The 22,118-nt window shown below is 48.8% G+C and overlaps 1 protein-coding gene across 1 annotated transcript in view; it reads right to left on the bottom strand.

The window, feature by feature from the left end:
- ALK (ALK receptor tyrosine kinase) overlaps nt 1-22,118 on the bottom strand; it is an 897,834-nt gene that overhangs the window by 132,200 nt on the left and 743,516 nt on the right. Inside the window, exon 6 of the mRNA XM_075536070.1 lies at nt 4,048-4,179. Within this exon, the coding sequence (XP_075392185.1) occupies nt 4,048-4,179 (132 nt within the window). The remainder of the gene's footprint in view (nt 1-4,047; nt 4,180-22,118) is intronic.

Genomic DNA, 22,118 nt, shown 5'->3' on the forward strand with positions numbered 1-22,118 from the left:
CATGCAACAGTTGGCGATTATGACACCTGATTCCACTCTAAGAGAGACAAATTGGTGGAGCCACCGAGCTGCGACCTCTGCAGCGGCAGCAGCAGCTGCTGCCAAGTGTAAACTCCAGGCCAAATGAGACCCCTTCCCCCCTTCGTGAGTGACAGCTCCGTTAGCATGTTTGATAAATATGGATTATACATCTCTTAAAAACAGAGCGTCCTGGGGAACAAAATCGGTAGAAGAAATACATCAAACTATTTGGTTATCTCTGGCCGGCTCAGAGGTAGGTAGAGTTATGGATGAGAGGTGCTTTCTCTCTTCCACTTTTCCAGGTGTTCCAACAACGGTCTACAAGCACCCTCTATTTTACATAGAAAGAAACCCCATGGCCTGACCAGAGCCATGGGGTGTATGCATGGGAAAGATGGACGAGGAATAAGAAGGCCACCAAAGAGTTAAGGTCTTCAAATGATGATGTTGGCAGAGAATATGGAGATGTCAGAGAAAATATTCTGATCAGGGCTTCGGACAGGGTCATTCCAGGTGGAGCCCCTGGGAAGGACCAGGTGGGTTTAAGAGCATTGTCTTGCTTGCTTTGTAAGCATCAGCCTGTCAGCAGGTGCTGTGTCCCAACTTGTATCACAGAGGAGGAAACTGAGGCCAAGGGGAGTGTCCATGACTTTTTCCTGGCCCCGTCTTCATGAATACACAGGCAGGGCTGGTGATGAGCCCATCAAACAAATGCATTTGGGGGGTCCAGTGGACGGGGGCCACGTGGGTTCCGTGCAGCGGCCACATGAGTCTGAACCACTGCCAAGCCACTGGCGAACCGTCTCCTCGCAGACAGACACTGAAGCCCCGTGAGTGCTGGGCTCCTCATCTGTCAAAGGGGGGATGGTGCTGAGGTTGAAGTCAGCTGCTGCATGACATGTGTTCAGAGCAGCTTGATAGATGCTCAGTACGTGCTCAGTAAGGTTGGCCAAGATGGGTGCTGCTGCTGCTGCCGCTGCCACTGTCTTTGCCAGGAGGCGGGTTTCCAGAATCAGCACCCATGCGAGAGGAATGAGAGCCACCGCAGCTGAGGAGGGCATGCGTGATTAAGAGAAAGGGTATGTGCTCAGAGGGCTGCTGGGGTGGAAGTGGCACAAAGATCCGAATAGCCCACTTCTTGAATGGAACGTCTCCCAACCACTAATTAATTCAACAAATGACTCGTCAGCTGGTCAGAGTGGCTTTTCAAATGTGACACCCCCACCTCCACCCCTACCTCCACCCCCAAGGCCTTGGGGCCTCAGACACCTGGCCTCGATATCGGAGCCCTGCTGCCCTTGAGCTTGTGGCTAGCCCTAGCGTCCCGTGAATGGCGGGCTCAGGAGTGGGCGGCACAGGCCTGGGGCCCACAGTCAAGGGCTGCATCCCGCAGGCTCAGTGCGCTCATCATGGTTCTGCTGCCACCATCCTGTGTGACCCCAAACAAGTCAATTCCCTTCTCTGGGCCTTCATTTTCCCAGCTGTCAATCAGGGCCCGGCTCCCTGACCCATATCCCAGCTGGGGAGCAGGTGTCAAGCAACTTTTACAAAGGCCACTCCAAACCACAAAGCTGGAAATTCTGCCGAGACACCTAAGTAGAGAGACCCACTCATAGAGGCTGCCTGCCCAAGGCAGCGAAGCCGATGGCTGGAGTTGAGCCCTGTGTGCTGAGGGTGCTGTGAGAGGGGCCAGGAGCAGAGCGGTGCTGGTCAGTGGTGCGCTGACCGGCAGAGGTTTACTCTGTATTAACTGAAAATGCACCGCATGTCCATGGTCGTGGGAAGCACCCCTGGCATGGTGTGTATAAGGATGAGGGCTTCAGAATGGATTGATGGGCTTCTCTCTTCTCTCCTGCTCTCCTTAAAAGGCAGGAACCCTGGTGGTGTCCTGGGTAACATGCTGAGTTCCTCACTGCAAGGTCAGTAGTTTGAAGCCACCAGCCATGACATGGGAGAATGGTGAGGCTTTCTACACCAGTAAAAAAGTCACAGCCTTGGAAATCCGCAGGGGGTATTTTCATTTGGAATTTTTTTTAATTTAAAAGAGAATAAATAAACTTCCCTTTTCCTCCCGAGGAGTCCAGATGACCTGGGGGGCGGGGGGGAGGCACTGTTATAACGTCATTAAGGTCAGGTTCCTTGTGAGGACTTTGTACCCGGGAGGAAGCATTTGTCCCTGACAGCCTCTGCCCTGTCCTTCCCCAACGGAGGGGTGCTTGTCTCTCTGAGCCAGAGGTTGGGCTGTTCTTCCTTGCTCCTGTTGCTAGCACAGGCTGGGTCACCCCTGATGGGTGTTCAGTAAGTGCGGGTGGCTTTCCTGGCAAGAAAAGTAACAGACCCCCAGCAGTTGTTCCCAGGGGTCTGCTGTGAGGGCCCTCTCGCCTAGGGGCACGGGCACTGGGAGGGGGTCTAGACGAGTCTAGTCTAGTCAGCATGGCCACAAACAATTTGCCTTCTCTCATGGAGCCCGAGGTTTCCCACACATCCATTCATTTCATCCAAAACCCAGTCAGGTGCCAGGAATCAGGAAAGATGCAGGAGCGACCCCTGGTGGTGTGGTGGCTCACGTGTTGGGCTGCTAACCTCCAGGTCAACAGATCAAAACCACCAGCCGCTCTGTGGGAACAAGATGAGGCCTCAGAATTCAAAGGGTGATTCTGCCCTGTCCCGTAGGTTGCTGTGTGTCAGAGGACTCAGTGGCCGTGAGCTCGGCTTCCGTGGAGGGCTATGGGGGAGGGGATGCGAGCTAGAAGGTGCAGGGTTGGCTTCTTTCTGAAGTGAGGAACCTTTCCTAAAACCGATAGTGGCGATGGTTACGCAACTCTGTGAGTAAACTAAAAACCACGGACCGTCTCCTTTCAGTGGGTGAGTTACACCGCATGCAAATTATATCTCCAGAAAGCTGTTCACAAGCAAACTAACCTGAAATGAAGGATGCTATCACAGCTGGGTGCGTTGTGTTAAGAAACGACTGGGTTCCCATCCCCCAACCCCCATACCTGTTGTAAATTCCAACCTCCGTGGCTGTGGTTAGGTGGAGCCCTGGTGGCACAGAGGTTGCGAATTGGGCTGCTAATGATAAGGTCAGCAGTTCGAAAGCACCAGCCACTCCACGGGACAAAGATGAGACTTTCTCCTCCAGTAAAGAACTACCGTCTCAGAAACCCATGGGGCAGTTCCACCTTGTCCTATGGGGCCACTATGGGTCAGAGTAACTCCGTGGCAGTGAGTGAGTATGCAGTTCGAAATGGGCTGTCTCCATTATGTACACAAGTCAGGATTAGGGTAGAGTGTACTTTAAGTCCACTGTTTACCTGGCACCTCTTTTGGAATCTAAAAGAGATTAAGCAAGCGAAGGAACAGAGCTATCAAGAGAGATGTCAAGTCTCATGGAGGCGGCTTAGGAGCAGATGCTCAAAAGAGACCGGACTCTCCTGCAGGGCTGGCACAGAGAGAAAGCTTTGCCCCTTGCTCTGGCCCGCTAAATTCAGACATCTAACCTAAACTGCGAGGAAATAAATTGTGGTAGACAGCAGCGCTGAATCACTAAGACACACCACGTGGACTGGGACGTCCGCTGGAGACTGCCCAGGAGAGCTGGCTCCCGTGGTGCTTCCTGAAGGAGTCTAGATCTGACTGAAGATGAGAAAGGAATGGCAGGGTAAGGCGACCCCTGATCAAAGTCAGGGAGGCCGGAGGGAGCTGGGAGGTGGTTTGAAAGGGCTCAGCTCGGGGAGGAGAGGCAGGTAAATGAGGAAAGGCAGAGCTGGAAAGGGGGGTGAAGTCAGGTCACAGAAGGCGTCGCAGGGCATGTCATAGGACCAGAGCCTACCTTGCACATCCCCTCTGTGTCTCAGGGAGCTGAGGGCATCAGCAGGAGGTAATGGGTCCTGCCACATGAGAGAGGCAGGTGGCACTGGACCTCAGGAACGTTGCCCAGGCTCAGTGTTGTAGGGTAATGGGACAGGAGGGGGAGAGGGCATGTGGGCTTGTCTGGGGGTGGGGGGGCAGCATCCATCTCCTCACCGCATAGCTGGCCCTCATCCTCTCCCTGGGCACAGTCCCGGTGGAAGTCGCAGGCCTGGCCGAGCCGAAGGACTGTCCCATTCCAGCAGGTGAAGGAGCTCTGCAGGGCCATCTTGGAGCCTGCGGATGTTCCTGGAGAGACACAAAGACAGACACACACTTTGGTCAGTTTGAGCAGCTCCAGGCACAGGCTGGACTATGGCTGGACTTATTGGGGTTATCTCACTAGAAGCCTACAGGGGGAACATCACTCAGCTCCATCTTTCACGCCCCCCCCCTCCCCCAGGCCTGTCCCCATAGAGACATCTGGGTTTCAATCTGGCTTCACCTCTGGGCCAACACCAGGAGGTTGAGTGGATGCCAAAATCCTTCACGTACACATAGGCAATGATGCAGGTTAGCATTGATGCAGGTTAGCATTGGTGAGTACCGCGTGACCCAAGGTTTGAATGTTCACTGAACACTCTAGAGTTCTCAAACCCATAGCTTTTGGGTGCCAGGTAAACATCCTTCAGGTGGATTTCTGTCTGCACACAGACAGCTCCAGGTAGAACTCAGAAGCATCAAGGAGCATGCATGGGTCACTGGGATAGGTAGGGTTATGGTGCAAACCTGGCCAATAAACACACGTCGATTAATAAGGTCACAGTTTAATTGAAGCACAAAGAGATAAATGACTTGGCGAGCCTCACCTTTCTGTCTCTTGCTTTCTGATGATCGGACCAGTGTGAGACTGCCTTAGCTAGTTCTCTGCCTCAACTAGTGAGCACCACTACCTGTGGGATGCCCAAGCCGTAGACTGTGTTGCTATAGTTTGAGGTTCCTTTGAGACCTGCTTTGTCACACTACTGGTGTGTACAGTGCTTGAACTGGTGATTGTCGGACCCTGTCACCTGGCTGACTATTGGTGACCTCCCCTGCTGTTTGCTGCCTGTGGTAGGACTGCCTGCATTGCTCCACAGAAGACTCAGCTGTCTGCTTCCTTGACTTGCACCCAGCAGTCCTTGTGAGTTGAAGGACTGACAGTGTTTTGCTTTTTAAAAATAATTTTATTTGGGACTTGTACAACCTTTATCACAATCCTTACATCCATCCATTGTGTCAAGCACATTTGTTGCCATCCTCCTCCTCAAAACATTTGCTTTTTACTTGAGCCTGTCATATCAGCTCCTCATTTCCTCCCTCCCTCTCTGCACCCCCTCCCTCATAAACCCTTCATAATTTATAAATTATTATTTTGTCATGTCTTATACTGTCTGATGTCTCCCTTCACACACTTTTCTGTTGTCCGTCCCCCAGGGAGGAGGTTATATATAGATCCTTGTTATTGGTGCCTCCTTTCTACTCCACCTTTCCTCCACTCTCCCAGTATGGCCCTCTCACCACTGGTCCTGAGGGGTTCATCTGTCCTGCATTCCCTATGTTTCCAGTTCCTACTGTACCAGTGTAGATTCTCGGGCTTAGACAGATTTGTAAGGTAGAATTGGGATCATGATAGTGGGGGGCAGGGAGGAAGCATTAAAGAACTAGAGGAAAGTTATATGTTTCATCATTGTTACACTGCACATGGACTGGCTCATCTCTTCTCCTTGACTCTTCTGTAAGGGGTTGTCCAGTTGCCTACGGGTAGGCTTTGGGTCCACACTCTGCACTCCCCCTCAATCACAATGATATGATTTTTTTGTTCTTGATGCCTGATACCTGATCCCTTTGACACCTTGTGATCACAGGCTGGTGTGCTTCTTCCATGTGGGCTTTGCTTCTTCTGAGCTAGATGGCCACTTGGTTATCTTCAAGCCTTTAAGACCCCCAATGCTATGTCTTTTGATAGCCAGGCACCATCAGCTTTCTTCACTACATTTGCTTAGGCACCTGCTTTGTCTTCAGTGATCATGTTGGGAAGGTGAGCATGATGGAATGCCAGTTTAATAGAACAAAGTGTTCTTGCATTGAGGGGGTACATGAGTGGAGGCCCAATGTCCATCTGCTACCTTAACACTAAACCTATTAATAGATGCACATAGATCTATTTCTCCATCATTGGATATAAATATATATAGATATGTACATGCCTGTATTTAGTCCTCTATAAATGCCCTTTGCCTTCTTGTTCTTTCCTCTATTTCCTTTTACTTTCCTCTTGTCCCACTATCATGTTCAACCTTCATTTGGGTTTCAGTAATTCCTCTCGGTTACATTGCCCTTGATCAAGCCCAACCAGGCCTCCTACACCCTCCTGACCACCTATTTGGATCACTTGTTGTTCCCTTGTCCCTGGGTTTGTTAACACCACTTCCTTTCCCACACCTCCCCCTCTCCCAGGTCCCCACTCCCCCGAATCTTCTGTCCTGTGTTTTTTTCACCGATAGATTGTTTATCCAGTCTATCTTATCTAGATAGACCTAAAGAGACAATAATATGCACAAAAACAAAACAGAGCAAAACAAAGCAACAACAAAAAAACCAATGACAAAAAAAAAAAAGGAAAAAAAGAAAAGCCTGTAAATAGTTCAAGGTCTGTTTGTTGGCCTTTAGGAGTGTTTTCTGGTTGATTCTGATGGGGTGCCACACAGTCTATTTTTTGGTATTCCCTTGAGACTTCCTTGCTCTGCTCCCCTTGCTGTTCTGTTGCACGCCCTCAGTGTTTCGCCTCAGTGTGGTGGGGTCAGATCGGGTGCAATTCCCGCACTGTGTCTCCAGTTTTGTCTCCTGTAGGATTGCCAGAGTATTAACTGTTTCACAGAAGTGAGTTAAAGTGAGCCATTTGTACTACTCTGTGGGCTAATTAGCTGTTTCTTTCTTCATGCTCTATTTATCTATCATCTATCTACCTATCTATTTATATCTAAAATCATAAGTGTCCTGGTTTTGTTTCTCTAGAGAACTCTGTCTATCACAGGCAGTGTTTGTCTCCCATATTCTAGACCTTGATTCTACCAGTGGAGTGACTTACTGGAAGGATTCTGGAGACAGGCTGAACTTTCTGTTGTGGAATGCAACAGTGTCAAAGCCTGGGCCCTGGACCTGGCTTCTCCATGAGTGGCTATGTGACACCAGGGTTCTGACCATGGCCCAAAGGTTTGTTGCGTTCTGAAATTCTGAAGTGGATGATATTATCCAGAGGAGGCAGTGTGACAGATTTCCTAATGAGCACATTAGCAGTTCCTTGTACCAAGACAACGTGTTATGATAATTCATTAACCCGTGAACACTCACTGTCCCTGGAGTCCCCAGAGAGCCAAGATCCAGGGAGGAGAAGGCTGGCCTGGCCCATCATGCTGAATGGTGACCACCTAGTTGGTGTTTCTGACTGTACCTCCTGCCATCCAACTCTTGGGTGGTGTGGGCAGCGGGGTGGGTTGGGGGAGCACCTGGCCCTTGTGAAGATTTATAGGGAGAGTCCCATTGGGATAAGCTCCCAGATCTGGCTGTCACACCATGCGACTGACTCTCTTTTCTATCTGCATCTCCATGGTGGTTGGTGCCTCAAAAATCTCCTTACTCTGCTCCCCTCACCCTGGCTGCCCAGCACTTGGCTCCTGGATGAGCCAGGAGCTCCACTTGGCCAAGCCTCTGACCTTTTCCAGCTTTGTCTAAGGAGCACCAGAGTTTGCTCCAATCCAGGCGGTGGAAGCAGACTCCTCAGGGAGGAGCCAGGCTTCCATAAAGCCCCCTAGCTGATTGTGACATGCAGTTCCTCCAGACAGGATGATCTTTCATGCCCCAAATTCCACAGCTCTGTGGTTCACCAAGCTCTTCTCAGTAGCCTGGAAACCAAAATCAATTCCAGCCTGTTTACTCCTACAATTCCACTGTCGACCTTAGGGCATCTGGATTGGCAGGAGGCTTGGGAAGACAAAACAGTGACCCCTTTTTAGGTGGAAACTGAGATCGGAGGAATCAAGTGCCTTTTCTGAAGCCATGCAGCTTGTAAGTAACGTTCATATCCAGCTTGTCCAACTGCAAAGTGGCCCTTTCCTCCCCATGGCAGGAGCCACACTGGAGGGGGCCTGGTTCCTTCTCTTTCAGAGCTAGTACAGGGCTATCTTACATACTTCAGAGATGTTATTGGGAGAGAGCAGATCCTGGAGACAGACATCATGCTCAGTATAGTAGAGGGTCTGTGAGAGAGAGAAAGGTCCTCAGTGAGATGGACTGACACAGTGGCTGCAACTATGGGCTAACCAACACAGTAAGAACGGTGAGGACGGTGCAGCTGCAGGCAGTTTCTTCCCCGTGCACAAAGGGCCACCGGGGCAGTTACAGAATCAGTTGTCAATCAGGTCACGGCTTAATGACCTCATTTGGAGGTGCTAAGGAGATAAATAGCTTGCTGGAGGCAGGGGACACAGGCTCACTCCCTGTGAGACATTCCTGTTGACAAGCCACATCGAGCTAAGCGGATGGCAGCCAGAGCCTTGGAGCTGGAGGAGCCACATGGAGATCCACGGCAGCACTGAGATGCTTCTACCACCACTGGATCCACAAGACTTTCCACCCACTGGCCTGTGATCTTCCTGCATTTGGCACCATTGCATGTGTTGCATGAGTCTGAAGAGGAGTTTACAGACTGGTACTGGGCATATGGGCTAATATCGGACTCATGGACTTTCTCTGGACTGGGCTGGGATGTTTCCTTAATGCACAATTACTCTTTCTATAAAGCTCTTTCCTGTACACATATGAGTATCTCCCTGGGTTCGCTTCTTTAGTCTGCCTGACTAACACAGTCACCATGAGTTTGAACTGTCTCAATGGCATCCAACAATTGTAGACAAGGCTCCACTTTGTCAGCTGATGGCATATGGGCACACAGCATCGTCAGACTTGCTTCCACCTGGAGGGACATTCTCAGTGAGTCCCGGGCCTGGGGGGACCTTCCAAAGAATCAGACCCCAGGTCTTTAACCTTCTCTTCCATGTCCATGATCATCTGGGGCCCAATCACCCCCCTTGCCTCTCTTCCCTCTATATTTCCCTGTGAATCCTATGTTTCAGACTCCCTGCATAAGACCACCACAGTCTCATGGTGGTGCCCACCCATTCTCTGTCTCCTAGACACTGCCTGTGATAGCCTCTGCACTGGGAGCTCAGACCTCTCTCTGGCACTGGCCTCGCCCCCTGACAGGCAGGTATGTTTCCATCTTCTCTACCCCGTCCCAGACAATGCCAGCTCCTGTGGATCAGGTCATCATCTGAACCTGACTCCAGTCGCTAGGGCAGAGGTTTTCAACCTGTGGGTCACGACCCCTTTGGAGGTTAAAGGACCCTTCCAGGGGTCGCCTGATTCATAACAGTAGCAAAATGACTGTGGTGAAGTAGCAACAAAAATAATGTTATGGTTGGGGGTCACCACCATATGAGGGGCTGTATTAAAGGGTCACGGCGTGAGGAAGGTCCAGAACCACTGCCCTAAGATGAGCTGCAAGCAAAATCAGAAGAGCCTTGGCCCATGGAAGCCCATGGTGGCTTTAGACCAACCTCTCCATTCTTTGAAGGGAGCCCTGGTGATCTAGTGGATTGATTTTCCACCTGTCAGTCACGTCCTCTTGGAAACCGGGGGACGGAATGCCTTTCCAGCAGACTGGCCCTGGCCCACAGGGAGGGGTATCCTTCCCAGAGTGGGAGGAGATATCACCCATGCTCTAAGAGTTGGCTCTGGTCCAGAGCAGGGCCATGATCCCTATACACACACATGCAACCTGTGTGACATGCCAGACACAGGGCCAGGAACTTTTGCTGCCATCTCGTCTGAACTTACAACAACCTGGGCACCTTGAAAGTATATATATAATTAGAATGCTCAGAATCCCACTTTCTGAGGCAGCCATTTTTATCATCTGGGTATTGGCATATAATATTTCCCCTCCCTATGAATCTTAATAACAAAGTATGGGTAACAGTTCAAGGAGTGGGAATTCTAGAACACTTCGTTGTGCTCATGTGTAACCTGTCCACGGACCATGCTGTAGATGTTTTAGCAGAACAAGGTGATACCAAGTGGTTTGAAAGCAGGAAAGGCGGGCACCTTGGTTGTATTCTTTCACCTTCCTTATTTAGTCTGTATGCTGAGCAAATCATCTGAGACGCTGGACTAAAGAAGAGCCAGGTTCCAGGATTGGAGGAAGATGCATTAAGAATCTACAATATACAGATAACACAATCCTGCCTGCTTGTTGAAAGGGAAGAGGAAGCACTTGCCAATGAAGATCAAAGACTATAGTCTTCGGTGTGGATGACAACTCAATGTAAAGAAACCCAAATCCTCACAACGGAAAACATAGACCACATCATGATCAACAGATTAAAGATGAATGTTGTCCAGAGCTTCATTTCACTTGGATCCCCAATCAACATGCATGGAGGCAGCAGCAAGGAAATCAAACAGTGTATTGTGTTGGGTAAGTCTACTGCAAAAAAAAAAAATCTGTTTTACAATGTTAAAAAAAAAGCCAAAGTGTTGCTTTTAGGATTAAGGTGCACCAGACTCAAGCATCTCATATGCATGTGAAAGCTGAACAATGAAAAGCAAACAATGGGAAAGAACTGGTGCCTTTGAGTTGTGGTATTGGCGAAGACCATTAAATAAACCATGGACTGTCAGAACAGGCAAATCTCTGTTGGAAGAAGCACAGCCTGAAAGCTCCTGAGAAGAGATGGTGGTGAGACAGTCTCATGCTTTGGGTCGGTCACTAGGAGACACCCCTTCTTGGAGAAGGACCCTGTGCTGGGCAAGTAGAAGGCCAGTGAAAAGGAGGAAGCCCTTCCATGAGATGGATTGACACAGTGTGCTTCCAACAATGAGCGTAGCCAGTGGAATAATGGTCAGAACGGTCCAGGGCTGGGCCTTGTTTCCTAGGGTCACTCTGAGCAGGAGCCAGCTCGGCAGCACCTCACAACAACATGCTTTAAAAAGAAACCCTGCTAACTGAATAGCCTACAGTTCAAATCCACCAGTCGCTCTGGGGGAACAGAGATGTGACCTCTTGTTTTGTGAAGATTGACAGCCTTGGAAACCCCATGGGGATGATCTAGTTTGTCCTATGGAATTGCTATGAGTCAGAATATAGTCAATGACAACAGGCTTATAATTTTACACCTGTGTGTAGTTGTGGCATCTGTAGATAAAAAATTGCCTCCCACATTAAAATAATTATGATGACATCATAAGCTTTTCAAAAAGATTTTTTAAAAAATCCCAGAAGAATACTTTTTAATGGCTACAATAGTGCACGCTAGGCACCGGCATTTATTTCCATATTATTCAGTGATTGGATTTTTAGGCTGTTAATAATAGCATTTTGAAGAATATCTTTGAGCATAAACCTTTGCCTACATTTCAGATGATTTTCATGGATAGATTCCCAGAAGTGGAATTACTGAATCAAAGAGTATAAACATTTTAAAGACTCCTGATACATATTGCCAAATTCCTTTCTAGAAGTTAATTCAATTTATACTCTCACTAGCTGCATTCAGACACGTATGTTCTACTTACCATGTCCTTTCCCATCTTGAGTAATATCACACACACACACACACACACACACACACACACACACACGGAATTATATATGGCTGTACTCATGTGTGTGTGTGTGTATGTATACCAAAGTCTCTCCTTGCTATTTAATTTTGTTTCTTTCGTAGCTACTGAGGCTCAATATTGCTTTCATGATACTAAATATTTTTTCCCTTTGGTTTTAGTTTTGCCTATTTATCCATGAGATTTCTCATGTTTCCATACTGAATTACATGATACAATTAATCAGGATTAAATGATGCATTGTTTCAAAATCTTGGTGGCCCAATGGTGAGACATCAGCTGGTGACTGACGGCGGGTGGTCCCGACTTGCCCAGGTCTCTGAGGGAGAAAGACCTGGTGATTGGCCACTGTAAAGAAGGCTGGCCTTGGTTTTAGGTGCCATCAAGTCAGTTCTGATTCACGGCAGCTCCCTGTGCCACAGACCACACACCAGCCTCAAAGTGGCTGTTGCGTCTGAGCCCATCATCAGCCACTGCGCCAGCCCATTTCCTTGAGTGGCTTCTTTCCCGCCGACTCTACTTCACCAAGGATGATGTCCTCCTTCATGGACTGGTCCCCCCCCGAAAGATATGTCCAAAATCGGTGAGGTGAAGTCTTGCCATCCTCAATTCTATGCAGCATTTGGGTTATTCTTCTTCCAAGACAAGATTTTTTTCCCTTGTGGACATCCATGATGTAGTCACTATTCTTTGCCAGTTCCTTAATTTATCTGTTTTTCTTCAGTGTTATGGATCGAATAATGCCCCCCAGGAACATATATTAACTTGGTCTTGATTCTCATTATTATAAAATTGACCTTCATTTTTTGGATCTGATGTAATTATTCTATGTGCTATAAATCCTAACATCTCACTGATGTTAATCAGGCTTAGAGATAGTTATTGAAATGATACAATCTATAGGATTAAATTGAGTACATCTCTTTGAGATACAAGAGATTAAATATAACAAGTGGAGAGAGAAAGACCTAGGTATCACTAAGAAACAAAGATCTGGGAGTGGAGCCCATTCATTTGATCTAGGGTCCCTATGCTGAGAACCTCCTAGACCCGTGGGAATATTGATGCGAAGACATACAGAGATCTACAAGGAACACTGGGACCATGGGTCTTGAAAGGAGACAAGGACCTTCCCCCCAAGGTATCAGAAAGAAAATATCTTTCCGTATACCTGGCACCCTCAATTCAGACTTCTATTCTCTGGAACTGTGATAGAATACATTTCTGGTTGTTCCAGTTATCTGGTGTTTCTTTTATAGCAGCATTAGTTAACGCAGGCATTTTCTTATCTTTATTCATTGTTCAGGTTTTGCATGCATGTGAGACAATTGAAAGTATGCTGGCATGTGGCAGGTGTCTATGTAATCAAAATCTAACTATATCTTCCTTTCTTTACATGTACAAAGTCCTTTCCATTTGAGATTCACAGATGTTATGGATTTAATTGTGCTCCTCAAAAAGTGGTATATGGATAGGGGTATAAACATAGGTGTATACATATACATTAATTCATACAAAAAGAGGTATTGACCCATGTACCTATATTTATATGGCAATACACTGAGGTTGTGGATGGACTTTGGGCCTCTGCTCATGTTCTCCATCAGTGCAAGGATATTTTGTTCTAACAACCTGGCATTCTGTGATGCTCGTCCTTCTGGCAAAATCACTGAAGACAAAATGGGTGCATAAGCAAATGTGGTAAAGAAAGCAGATGGTGTCCGGCTATAAAAAGATAAAGCATGTGGGTCTTAAAGGCCTGCAGTTAAACAAATGGCCTTCTAGCAGAGAAGCAACCAGCCCACATAGAAGAATCACACCAGCCTGTGTGATCATGAAGTGTTGCCAGGACCAGGTAACAGGCATCAGAAGACCCAAAACAAACAAACAAACAGAACATATTGTTGAGAGAATGGCAGGTGGGAGCAAAGACACAAAGCCCAACAGCAAACAATGGGACATCCCCTCCAAGAGGGGTCACAGGGAAGGGACAAGTCAATCAGGGTGCAGTAAAGCACTGATGGTTTCATACACAATACTCCTCTGGTTCCTGGAGGTTTCTCACCCCAGACTGTCATGACCCTAGTACTGCCTTTCACTGCGGGCTAGACTGGAACATGTACACAGGTATGGAGAAGACATAAGTGCTCACAATACACAGAATCCAGGAACAGGAATGGGAGTAGCGATACCAGGAGGACAGGGGGAAGGTGTGGGAAGGAAGGGAGGAACAGGAAACCGATTGTGATGATTGACACATAACTGCACACACACACACCCTCCGCCAAGGGACGAACAACAGAAACCGTGGGGGAAGGGAGACAATGGTCAGTTTAAGATATGAAAATAATAATTTATCAAGGGGTCAGGAAGGGGTGTGTGTGGGAGGGGAAGAGGAGCTGACACCAAGGCGATGGCCCTTAGTCACCCTTCAGGTCTGCATGGAACATCCCCATGCGTTAGCCGAGTCAATCATTTAAGATAAAATGGAAACATGTTGCCAACGTTGTAGGAGGGAGCAAAGTTCACAGGGAGAGAAGTGAACGCCCATCGGGGGTGGAGGTTGCAAGGGACATGTTGGGACAAAATGTGTGTGGATTGTTGATCGTACAGCTGAGACTCTGCTCTGGAAACCTTCACCTAGGCACAGCAACAAGTAAAAAACAAACAACACTAAAAAAACTTCAAAGGACAGGGAATCCAGGACGGATGATCCCTTCAGGACCAGTGCTGAGAGTGGTGATTCTGCGAGGGTGGGTGGAAGGTGTGGTAGAAAGGGGAACCGATTATAAGGATCTACATATAGCCTCCTCCCTGGGGGACAGACAGTGAAGAAGTGGGCAAAGGGAGTAAGATATGACAAAATAATAATTTATAAATGATCCAGGGTTCATGAGGGAGTGGAAAGTGAGGAGGGAAGGGGAAAATGAGCTGATGCCAAGGACTCAAGCAGAAAGCAAATGTTTTGAGAATGATGATGGCAACAAATGTACAAATGTGCTTGACACAATGGATGGATGGATGGATTATGATAAGAGTTGTCCAAGCCCCCAATAAAATGATTTAAAAAAAACTTCAAAGGACATTTAAAGGGGATATAATTTGAATCCCTCAAGGAGCCAAGTCTGTCATCAGGATGTGGTGTGAACAGCAGAGCCCAGAAGTCATCAGGGACGGGTAGGGAGGTGGAAACACTGCTCTCAGAAGCGTATTAGACCTCATCAAACTCATGACAATGACTATTCCAACTCATCATGGCCCTGGAAGAACAGAGTCGACACGGCCGTCGGGTTTCTGAGGCTATAAATCCTTCAGGAAACAGACCACAGTATTGCCCCCGGTTGGATTCCCAGGACCCTCCTTCCTGGGGTATCCCAGACAAGTTGTCTCCCTCAGCTAGGCTTCTCCCAATTTTTCTCCACCGGCTTCTCTGAGGTGGGGACCCCCAGTCCCACTGGCCTGGGCTCCTCTGTACTGCAGGACACTTGATGCTGACGAGCAATTCAATTAGACGGGCGGCTGGTACTCTGATCTGTACTGCCAGCCCAAACTCAAAACTAATGAGGCACAACAAAAACAACCGCTCTGTCTTCTCAACTTCTTTCTTTTATGGGGCCCATAAATTGCATAAATTGCGAGGAGGAAAACACTCTTGGTGAGTGGTTTTCATCAAGGGCCCACGTTCCTTCCACAGCATCCTTTCTGTGGTCGTGAAATGATTTCTCTGGCATTCGGACGCCTCGGCAGCCTGGGCTTTATCTCAGTCTCCAGAGCAGCAAGGAGGAAGCCACCCATCACTTCCTGATGCCCTTTGCCATGTGTCCTGGGGATTCCAAGTCCACTAAAAAAAATTCAAACACATTGGTCATCAGTAGGACAGGATAGAACTGCCACTGTGGGTTTCTAAGACCGTAACTCTTTACAGGTGGAGAAAGTCCCGTCTTTCTCCCTTGGAGCGGCTGGTGGTTTCGAACCGCCGACCTTGTAGTTAGAAGCCCAAGGAGTCACTACCATGCCACCTGGACCCCTCCTAGTAGCACCATTGAAAGACCCAAATGTCCACTCACTCGAAGGTGCAGGAGTGTGGCAATCATGCCACTCTGGAGAGAGCTGATGCGTCAGGATCTTTGATAGTAAAAGTTTTCTCTACTGAGTAGCTTTTCTTCCTCGACCCCCAGTGTAAGCCACTGGAGGGTCTTAGAAGGGTCCCCGCTCCTTAACTCTGTGCTACATTCTAACAGCTGACAGCATGCCTTACAGTCCTGCCCTGTGTCGACTTCATAAAGAGCTGGCCGTTATTATTATTATTAATTATCCCCAATCAGATGCCAAGATACCAATAGACACAAACACGCTTTCTCCAAAGTCAGGCAGGACAACTGGTAGCCGGTTAATTTCTTGGTGGCCATCTGAAGTGTCACTGTCAGCAAACCACACATGAAGGCTCAGAAGGACTTGATCCCTGATTGATCCCAGATGGCGCCCCTCTCCCAGCATTCGCAACACAGAGACGGAGTTCCTCTCCCAGCATATCTTCCAGAACGGAGCTGCTCAGTCTTGACTGCTCATGGGAGTCACTGGTAAGCTAGGAGATACACATGATGTTCAGGGCCCAGCAGACAAATTAAATCAGAATCTCTCGATTTAATTGAGTGGAGTCCTGGCCTGAGTGGTTGCAACAAATCCCCAGGCGATCTCTGGGGCATCAGTCTAAGAAAGTCTTCCTTGGGGGTGGGAAGATCTGCCAGGGAACACCTGCACATTTTGGCTGTATCCTTTACTGCCTGGGGCCCCCATTCCTTCTGTGGTCTTTAGCCTCGGAGCCAATCTCCACGGCCCCTTCCATCTCTGATACCCTAATTTCAGGGGGATTTGCTCAGCGGTGGTGGTGGCTATTTTTGAAAAGGTTGATTTGCTACACTTAGTGCTATTTTTATTAATGGTGGCCATGGCTTAATGACTCTCCTCCAAGCCTCCCGCCCTCCTCTGCCTCTTTGCTAAGCAACTCACCCAACAGGCTTCCTTTGCTAGCCTGGTGTTGGCATTTCCCATCTCTGCCACCTGTCATTTGCTGCCTGGAACATCTCTCCCCAGACAGCATGTCATGTTTGTTTGCCCATTCATCTCCTCTCAGATGCAGCAGAAATTAGTTCCAATTTGCATCAGAGATGCGTGTGGCCCTGGCCAGGTTACGTGACTTGCTGTTCTACACCGTGGGTAACTGAATCAGCTCATTGCTGAGAACGAGCCCCTGGCCCCATTGGGCATTCCACACAGAGCCCACATGTCCTCCCCGCCTTCAGTCCTGTCTGGGAGATTTGATGCTACAACATCTACCCAGCTCTCCCAACTCAAATTTCGTCTTTAAACGAATGTCAAACTTTCGGGCACTTAATTCATTTTTAATTACGGAGATTTATGTGGCATTGAGGAAGGCACATTGGTATCATCTTTCCGGCCAGCTCCCACCTGTTCGCTCCAGCCTAACCAGTGATACTCATCAAAGCGGGGACACTGGGGGTAGGTGCTGCTGCGGAAGGGGCGCTTGCTCTTCAAGGGAGGGGAAAGGGAGGTGGAGGGTGGGCGGAGGTTGGCTTCTAGAGGCTGTGAAATGAGGGGGTGGGGGTGGGGGGTGAGCTGGAGCTGGAGCACAGAGACTGGGCCAGGCTCCCCTCTGCCGGGGAAAATCCAAGGTTTCTCCAGACTCAGAGAACCCAGTGCACAAGAGTAAGCCACCCTGGAGAGATGAAAATAGATGGTGACAGGACAAGGATGCCGTCAGAGGGAGTACACGGGCTGACTGCCGCCCCTTCCTTGCTGATGCTCATCGGGGTGTGGGAAGACCTGCAAACTGTGTAAAGTAAGCCTGGCAGAGAGAGTTCTGCTGAGGGCTTTGAGTCTCATAAATCGTAGTGTGGACAACCTCATTAAGGAACTGGCACCTTGGGTTCATACTCAAAATGTATGAGGGCCGAGCTGTGGACGGCAGTCAGCAGGCTGGCTGAGAAAGTGCTGTACTGGGAATAATTGGGAGAGATGGCTCCAGGCCTAGCCCTGACACTCACCCTTGGGACATGAGTCAGTGACACACACACATACACACACACCTTCCCAGGAGTCTCGGGTTCCTTGTCTGAAGTTGGTTTCCAAGGTTTTCTTTTGCTCTGAGTTTGTAGACCCTCGAAAACCACCCCTTGCCATTTATGATAGGCTTAGGTCGTTGCCTTCATGGTGTGGCCCCAGGCCCCATGCATCCGCTTCACTCGAGTCTGGTCATGCTATCCCTCCTTCATCTTTTTGCAGAACCCGGGACCAGAATATAGAGCCTAGAACCAGCATTTCCCACACACTCCCAGGTGACAATTGGTTTCAGTCAAATTGACGAACTTCTGGCGTCAGAGAAATGGATCTTCCTCTTCAGTCTCTTCTCATCTTGGGGCAACTGCCAGCCCTCCAGTGCCACCCACTCACCTCTTGGCTGCGGCAATCTCCTCCTTGGCCCGTGTTCTCAGAGGCCCCTCTACAATGAGGCTTTCTGCCATTTCTCTACAGGCCCAAGGTCTCATCAGACTTGCTCTGTGTGGAAGAGCCTGCTACGGTGTGGAGGGAGTAATGGTGGCTTCCAGCCCCCTCCTAGAGCAGCCACCTGTGTGGATTTGACCCGGTTCACAGTTTTTCTCCTCTGGACCTCGGGGATTCTATGTACTCGGGATTATGTGGGGATCAAATGAAGTCATGTTTGCCTGAAACAGTCGGCTCTGTGAAATGAGTGAACTTCAGAGAACCCCACAACTGACCATGAGGTGTGGGTGTGTATGGGAAAGGGTTAAGCAGGGGGTTAAACAAACCAGTCTTGGGAGACAGAATCATTGGACATCCTTCACACGACACAGTGGAGGCAAGGGCTCGACTCTTGTAGCAAAACAATAACAGAACAAACCCACCCGCCATTGGCAACACCAATGACGCCCATCAAAATGAGCGATCCCAACGGTGGGTTTCCAGCATCATTTGCTTCTGGGGTCATGCCACCACCGGACTTAGTTTTCTGAAGCTACCTTCTTGTAGGTCGTAAACCGACTGTAAATCTTTGCTGGCTCAAGGAGCCTTGACCCCCAGTGGCGGGTGGGTGGGTCTGTATTGGTGGCATAGGCCCTTTCCCAGCTTTACGATGGCCCTTTGAATTTTTACCTGAACACCACCACTGGCAGTTTCTCGACCTCTCAGCAAGCAGTACAGCCTCTGTGTTACCTGGTTCCAGTACCTGCAATCAACTTCCCCATCAGAACCCAAACTATACCAAACTCACTGCCATCGAGGGGATGCTGACTCCCAGCAACCTTATAGGACAGGACCGAATTGCCCCTGTGAGGTTCCCAGACTGCAGCTCTTTCTGGCAGTGGCTGGTAGTTTCAGATGAGGAACTGCTATGCCACCAGGGTTCCTTCAGACCAGTGCCTCCTAAGTCCAACGTCACTACCCAAAGTTGCCTGTTCTTCTCCTTTGTAGAAAGACATGTGTGTCTCCCTGTAGGTTTTTGCCGGTAACGGTGACATATCTTTAACAGTGCGGTCCCCTCCTGCTTTCAGATGATTATGTGATGCTATCTTTTCCCACTAAATCCTAAACTCCTTGAGGCAGGGGGTCTGTCTTACTTACTTTCTCTTCTGGAGGGAGCCTGGCACATGGAGAGCGTTAATGAATATAGGTGGAGGCAATGCCAAATAGATCACCTAGTTTAAGTGGAAAAAATGTGTTAACGTGGAATTTCTCTGAAATCTTGAAATTGCTAATCCCCTGGGCTACACAGTACCAGTTCCATCCAATTTCTCCCATCCCTGCCCCACCCCCACCCCCCACCCCACCATCCAGTTTAACATTTGCTACTTCATCACTGTCACTTTGCTACTGTTATAAATCGGGTGACCCCTGTGGAAGGGTCATTTGACCCTCAAAGGGGTCATGGCCGACAGGTTGAGAACTGCTGGGCTAGTAGAAGAACAATGTTCAGGGTTTCTACTATGTGTCTGGCTTTGAGGCAAACAGGGTGAAAGTAGTTCAACAGGTGAGTCACTGAAGTTGTCTCTGAGGATGTAGTGACCGAGATACTGAAGGATAAGACCAGGACGCCGGGCACAAAGGTTGGGGATGAGCAGAAAGGGCATGGCCTGTGGGTGGGAAAGGACCTTCATGATCTTTCTAGACAGAGAGCCAAGGCCAGGGTGGCCAGGAGGGTGACATGCAGCAGTGAGGGTGGTCAGAGGGTGCTGGTGAGGGAGGAGCCCACTCAGGCAGGACCTTGAGGCCCTGGTAAGGAGGGAGGATCTTATTTCAGGAGTTTAGACTACAACACTGGATTAAAACCAACACTGGTTCCCATCGAATCCATGCATTACACGGGAGAGCTGAGCTCCGTGGGGTTTTCTTGGCTGTCATCTTTATGGGATCCATTGCCAGGCCTTTCTTCCGCAGCTCTGAGCAAGGAGCTGGAATCCCCAACCATTAGGTCAGTAGCTGAGCACAAACCTCTGAAGCACCATCCAGGAGCTTCGGAAGAAATTTTGGATTTGTCTTTAGAAAGGTCATTTGGAATGTCTTAGGGTTGCTGGATCGGAGAGGGTGATGAACAAAGTGGAAAAGCCAGTTTGCAGGGGGGTGTCCTGACAGGTGGAGTAGGAGCTGGAGGTGGCTCTGGCAAGGCCTGTGACTGTGGCCGTGGGGAGGACTGAGTGGCTGTGAGTTACGTACAGGGGTGAACCCACTGGGGTTGGGTGATGGCCTTGAGGGAAAGGGTGACGCCTAGGCTGTCCCCTGCTGGAGCTGGCTGCGAGTTTGCTTCAAAGCCCCCGTGTTCAAAGACAGCTTGCATATCTGTTTGTTAAGAGACACAGAGATTCCCAGAGGCTGTCAGTGAGAAAGCACCCCCAGATTCATGTTCCCTATTGGGCTCTCCCACACATTTCCAAGTTTTCTTATTTCTTTGTACCTTTCATCTTGTTACCTGGTCCTTCTCCCAAGGTTTCCCAATTTGACATTTATCTTCATTGCTTTGTTGAAAAGACACACCAATAATTTTATTTTTAGTATTATAAATGACCCCTGTGCACATTTTACCATTCATCTCCCTGTGAAGCAGTGGCATTTAACCATTCTGCATCACTGCTCCCCATGAAATAGGTCATTTTCTTCTCCTGTTTGCTCAGTAAACAATAAACCATTCTGATTTTACCTTGGAGAATTAATACTAATCACAAACAAATTACAGCTACAACCAAGGCCACAGTAGGGACCACACTTTAAATTCTGCAGAGTCGGCTGCTTAGAAGAGGAGAACCCTGGTGAGCGGGGCTTTGCGGTCCTTCAGAGTGGAGGTGCAGACCACAGCAGCTGGCCATGAGTCCTGACCTCTGGAAGCCCCATTTCTGGGAGCCTGGAGGATTGAGCCCTCTTCAAGGGAGATTGGAGTGGAGAGGCACCTCGCCTCATTTGCTCCTTGGCAGTGATCTCTGGGGTGTCAGCAGTGAATGGGCTCACTGCTAACCTAGAGGTTGGAGGTTTGAGTCTACCCAGAGGCTCCCCAGTGCTCAGGAGGTCTGGTGATCTATTTCTGCAAAAGGAACCATGGAAAACCCAGTGGAGATCAGCGATCCACATGGGGTTGCCAGGAAGTAGAATGGGCTTGATAGTCACTGATTTGGCATTGGAAGGTTTTAATGAAAGTGGGAGGAATGGCTGTTTGTAGACCTGACAAGATAGCCACTGGGGGCTGATGTGGCTCTCAATCATGAAACTGAAGACTGCCACCCTTGCTAATGATTGAGTGTTTATCATATTTGGGGTTCTGTACTAAAGGCTCTCTATGCAGTGGCTGTTACTAATTTCATTTTATTATGGATCTAAAGAGTTATGGAAATATTCCCAAGGTCATAGAGTGAGTGGCAGAGCCAGGATTCTAACATGTCTGTCTGACTCTGTAGTCCACGCTCTTAATCAATATAATAGCCTCACTCGAGTGGAAAACACAATTTTAAGAGGTCTCAAGAATAAATGAGAGGGGGCCTTGTGGACCACAAGCCAGCAAAGCATCAGAGAATTCGTACGACAAGCTGGAGACAGAGGCTCAGGCAAGGCAGCCAGCAGGCTCCGGGAGCCCTGGGGAGCAGGTGAACAAGTACAGAGTGAGGTTGATTGGAATTCCAGAGGAGCCTTGTCCCTTCAAGATGGGCAAGAAGGTTCCTAGAGGAGTCATGTGCAAGGTTGGGTCCACGCATGGTTGAGGAAGCAAAGATCTGGATATGAGAAGTCATTTGCTAACAAACATGGGCCAGATAGAAATCATTTGCTAACAAACATGGGCCAGATAGAAATCATTTGCTAACAACCATGGGCCAGATAGAAATCCTCTTTCTAGATAAGATCATTGGCGTCAAATGAGACAATTATGGCAAAGTTCCCTGTAAACTTCTGAGAGCTAGTTCCTGGCAGTCGTGAACGATCCCACCATCCTCAGGTTGGGCTCTCGCCCC

Source organism: Tenrec ecaudatus, chromosome 17 (genome assembly GCF_050624435.1).
Source record: "Tenrec ecaudatus isolate mTenEca1 chromosome 17, mTenEca1.hap1, whole genome shotgun sequence".
NCBI lineage: Eukaryota > Metazoa > Chordata > Mammalia > Afrosoricida > Tenrecidae > Tenrec > Tenrec ecaudatus.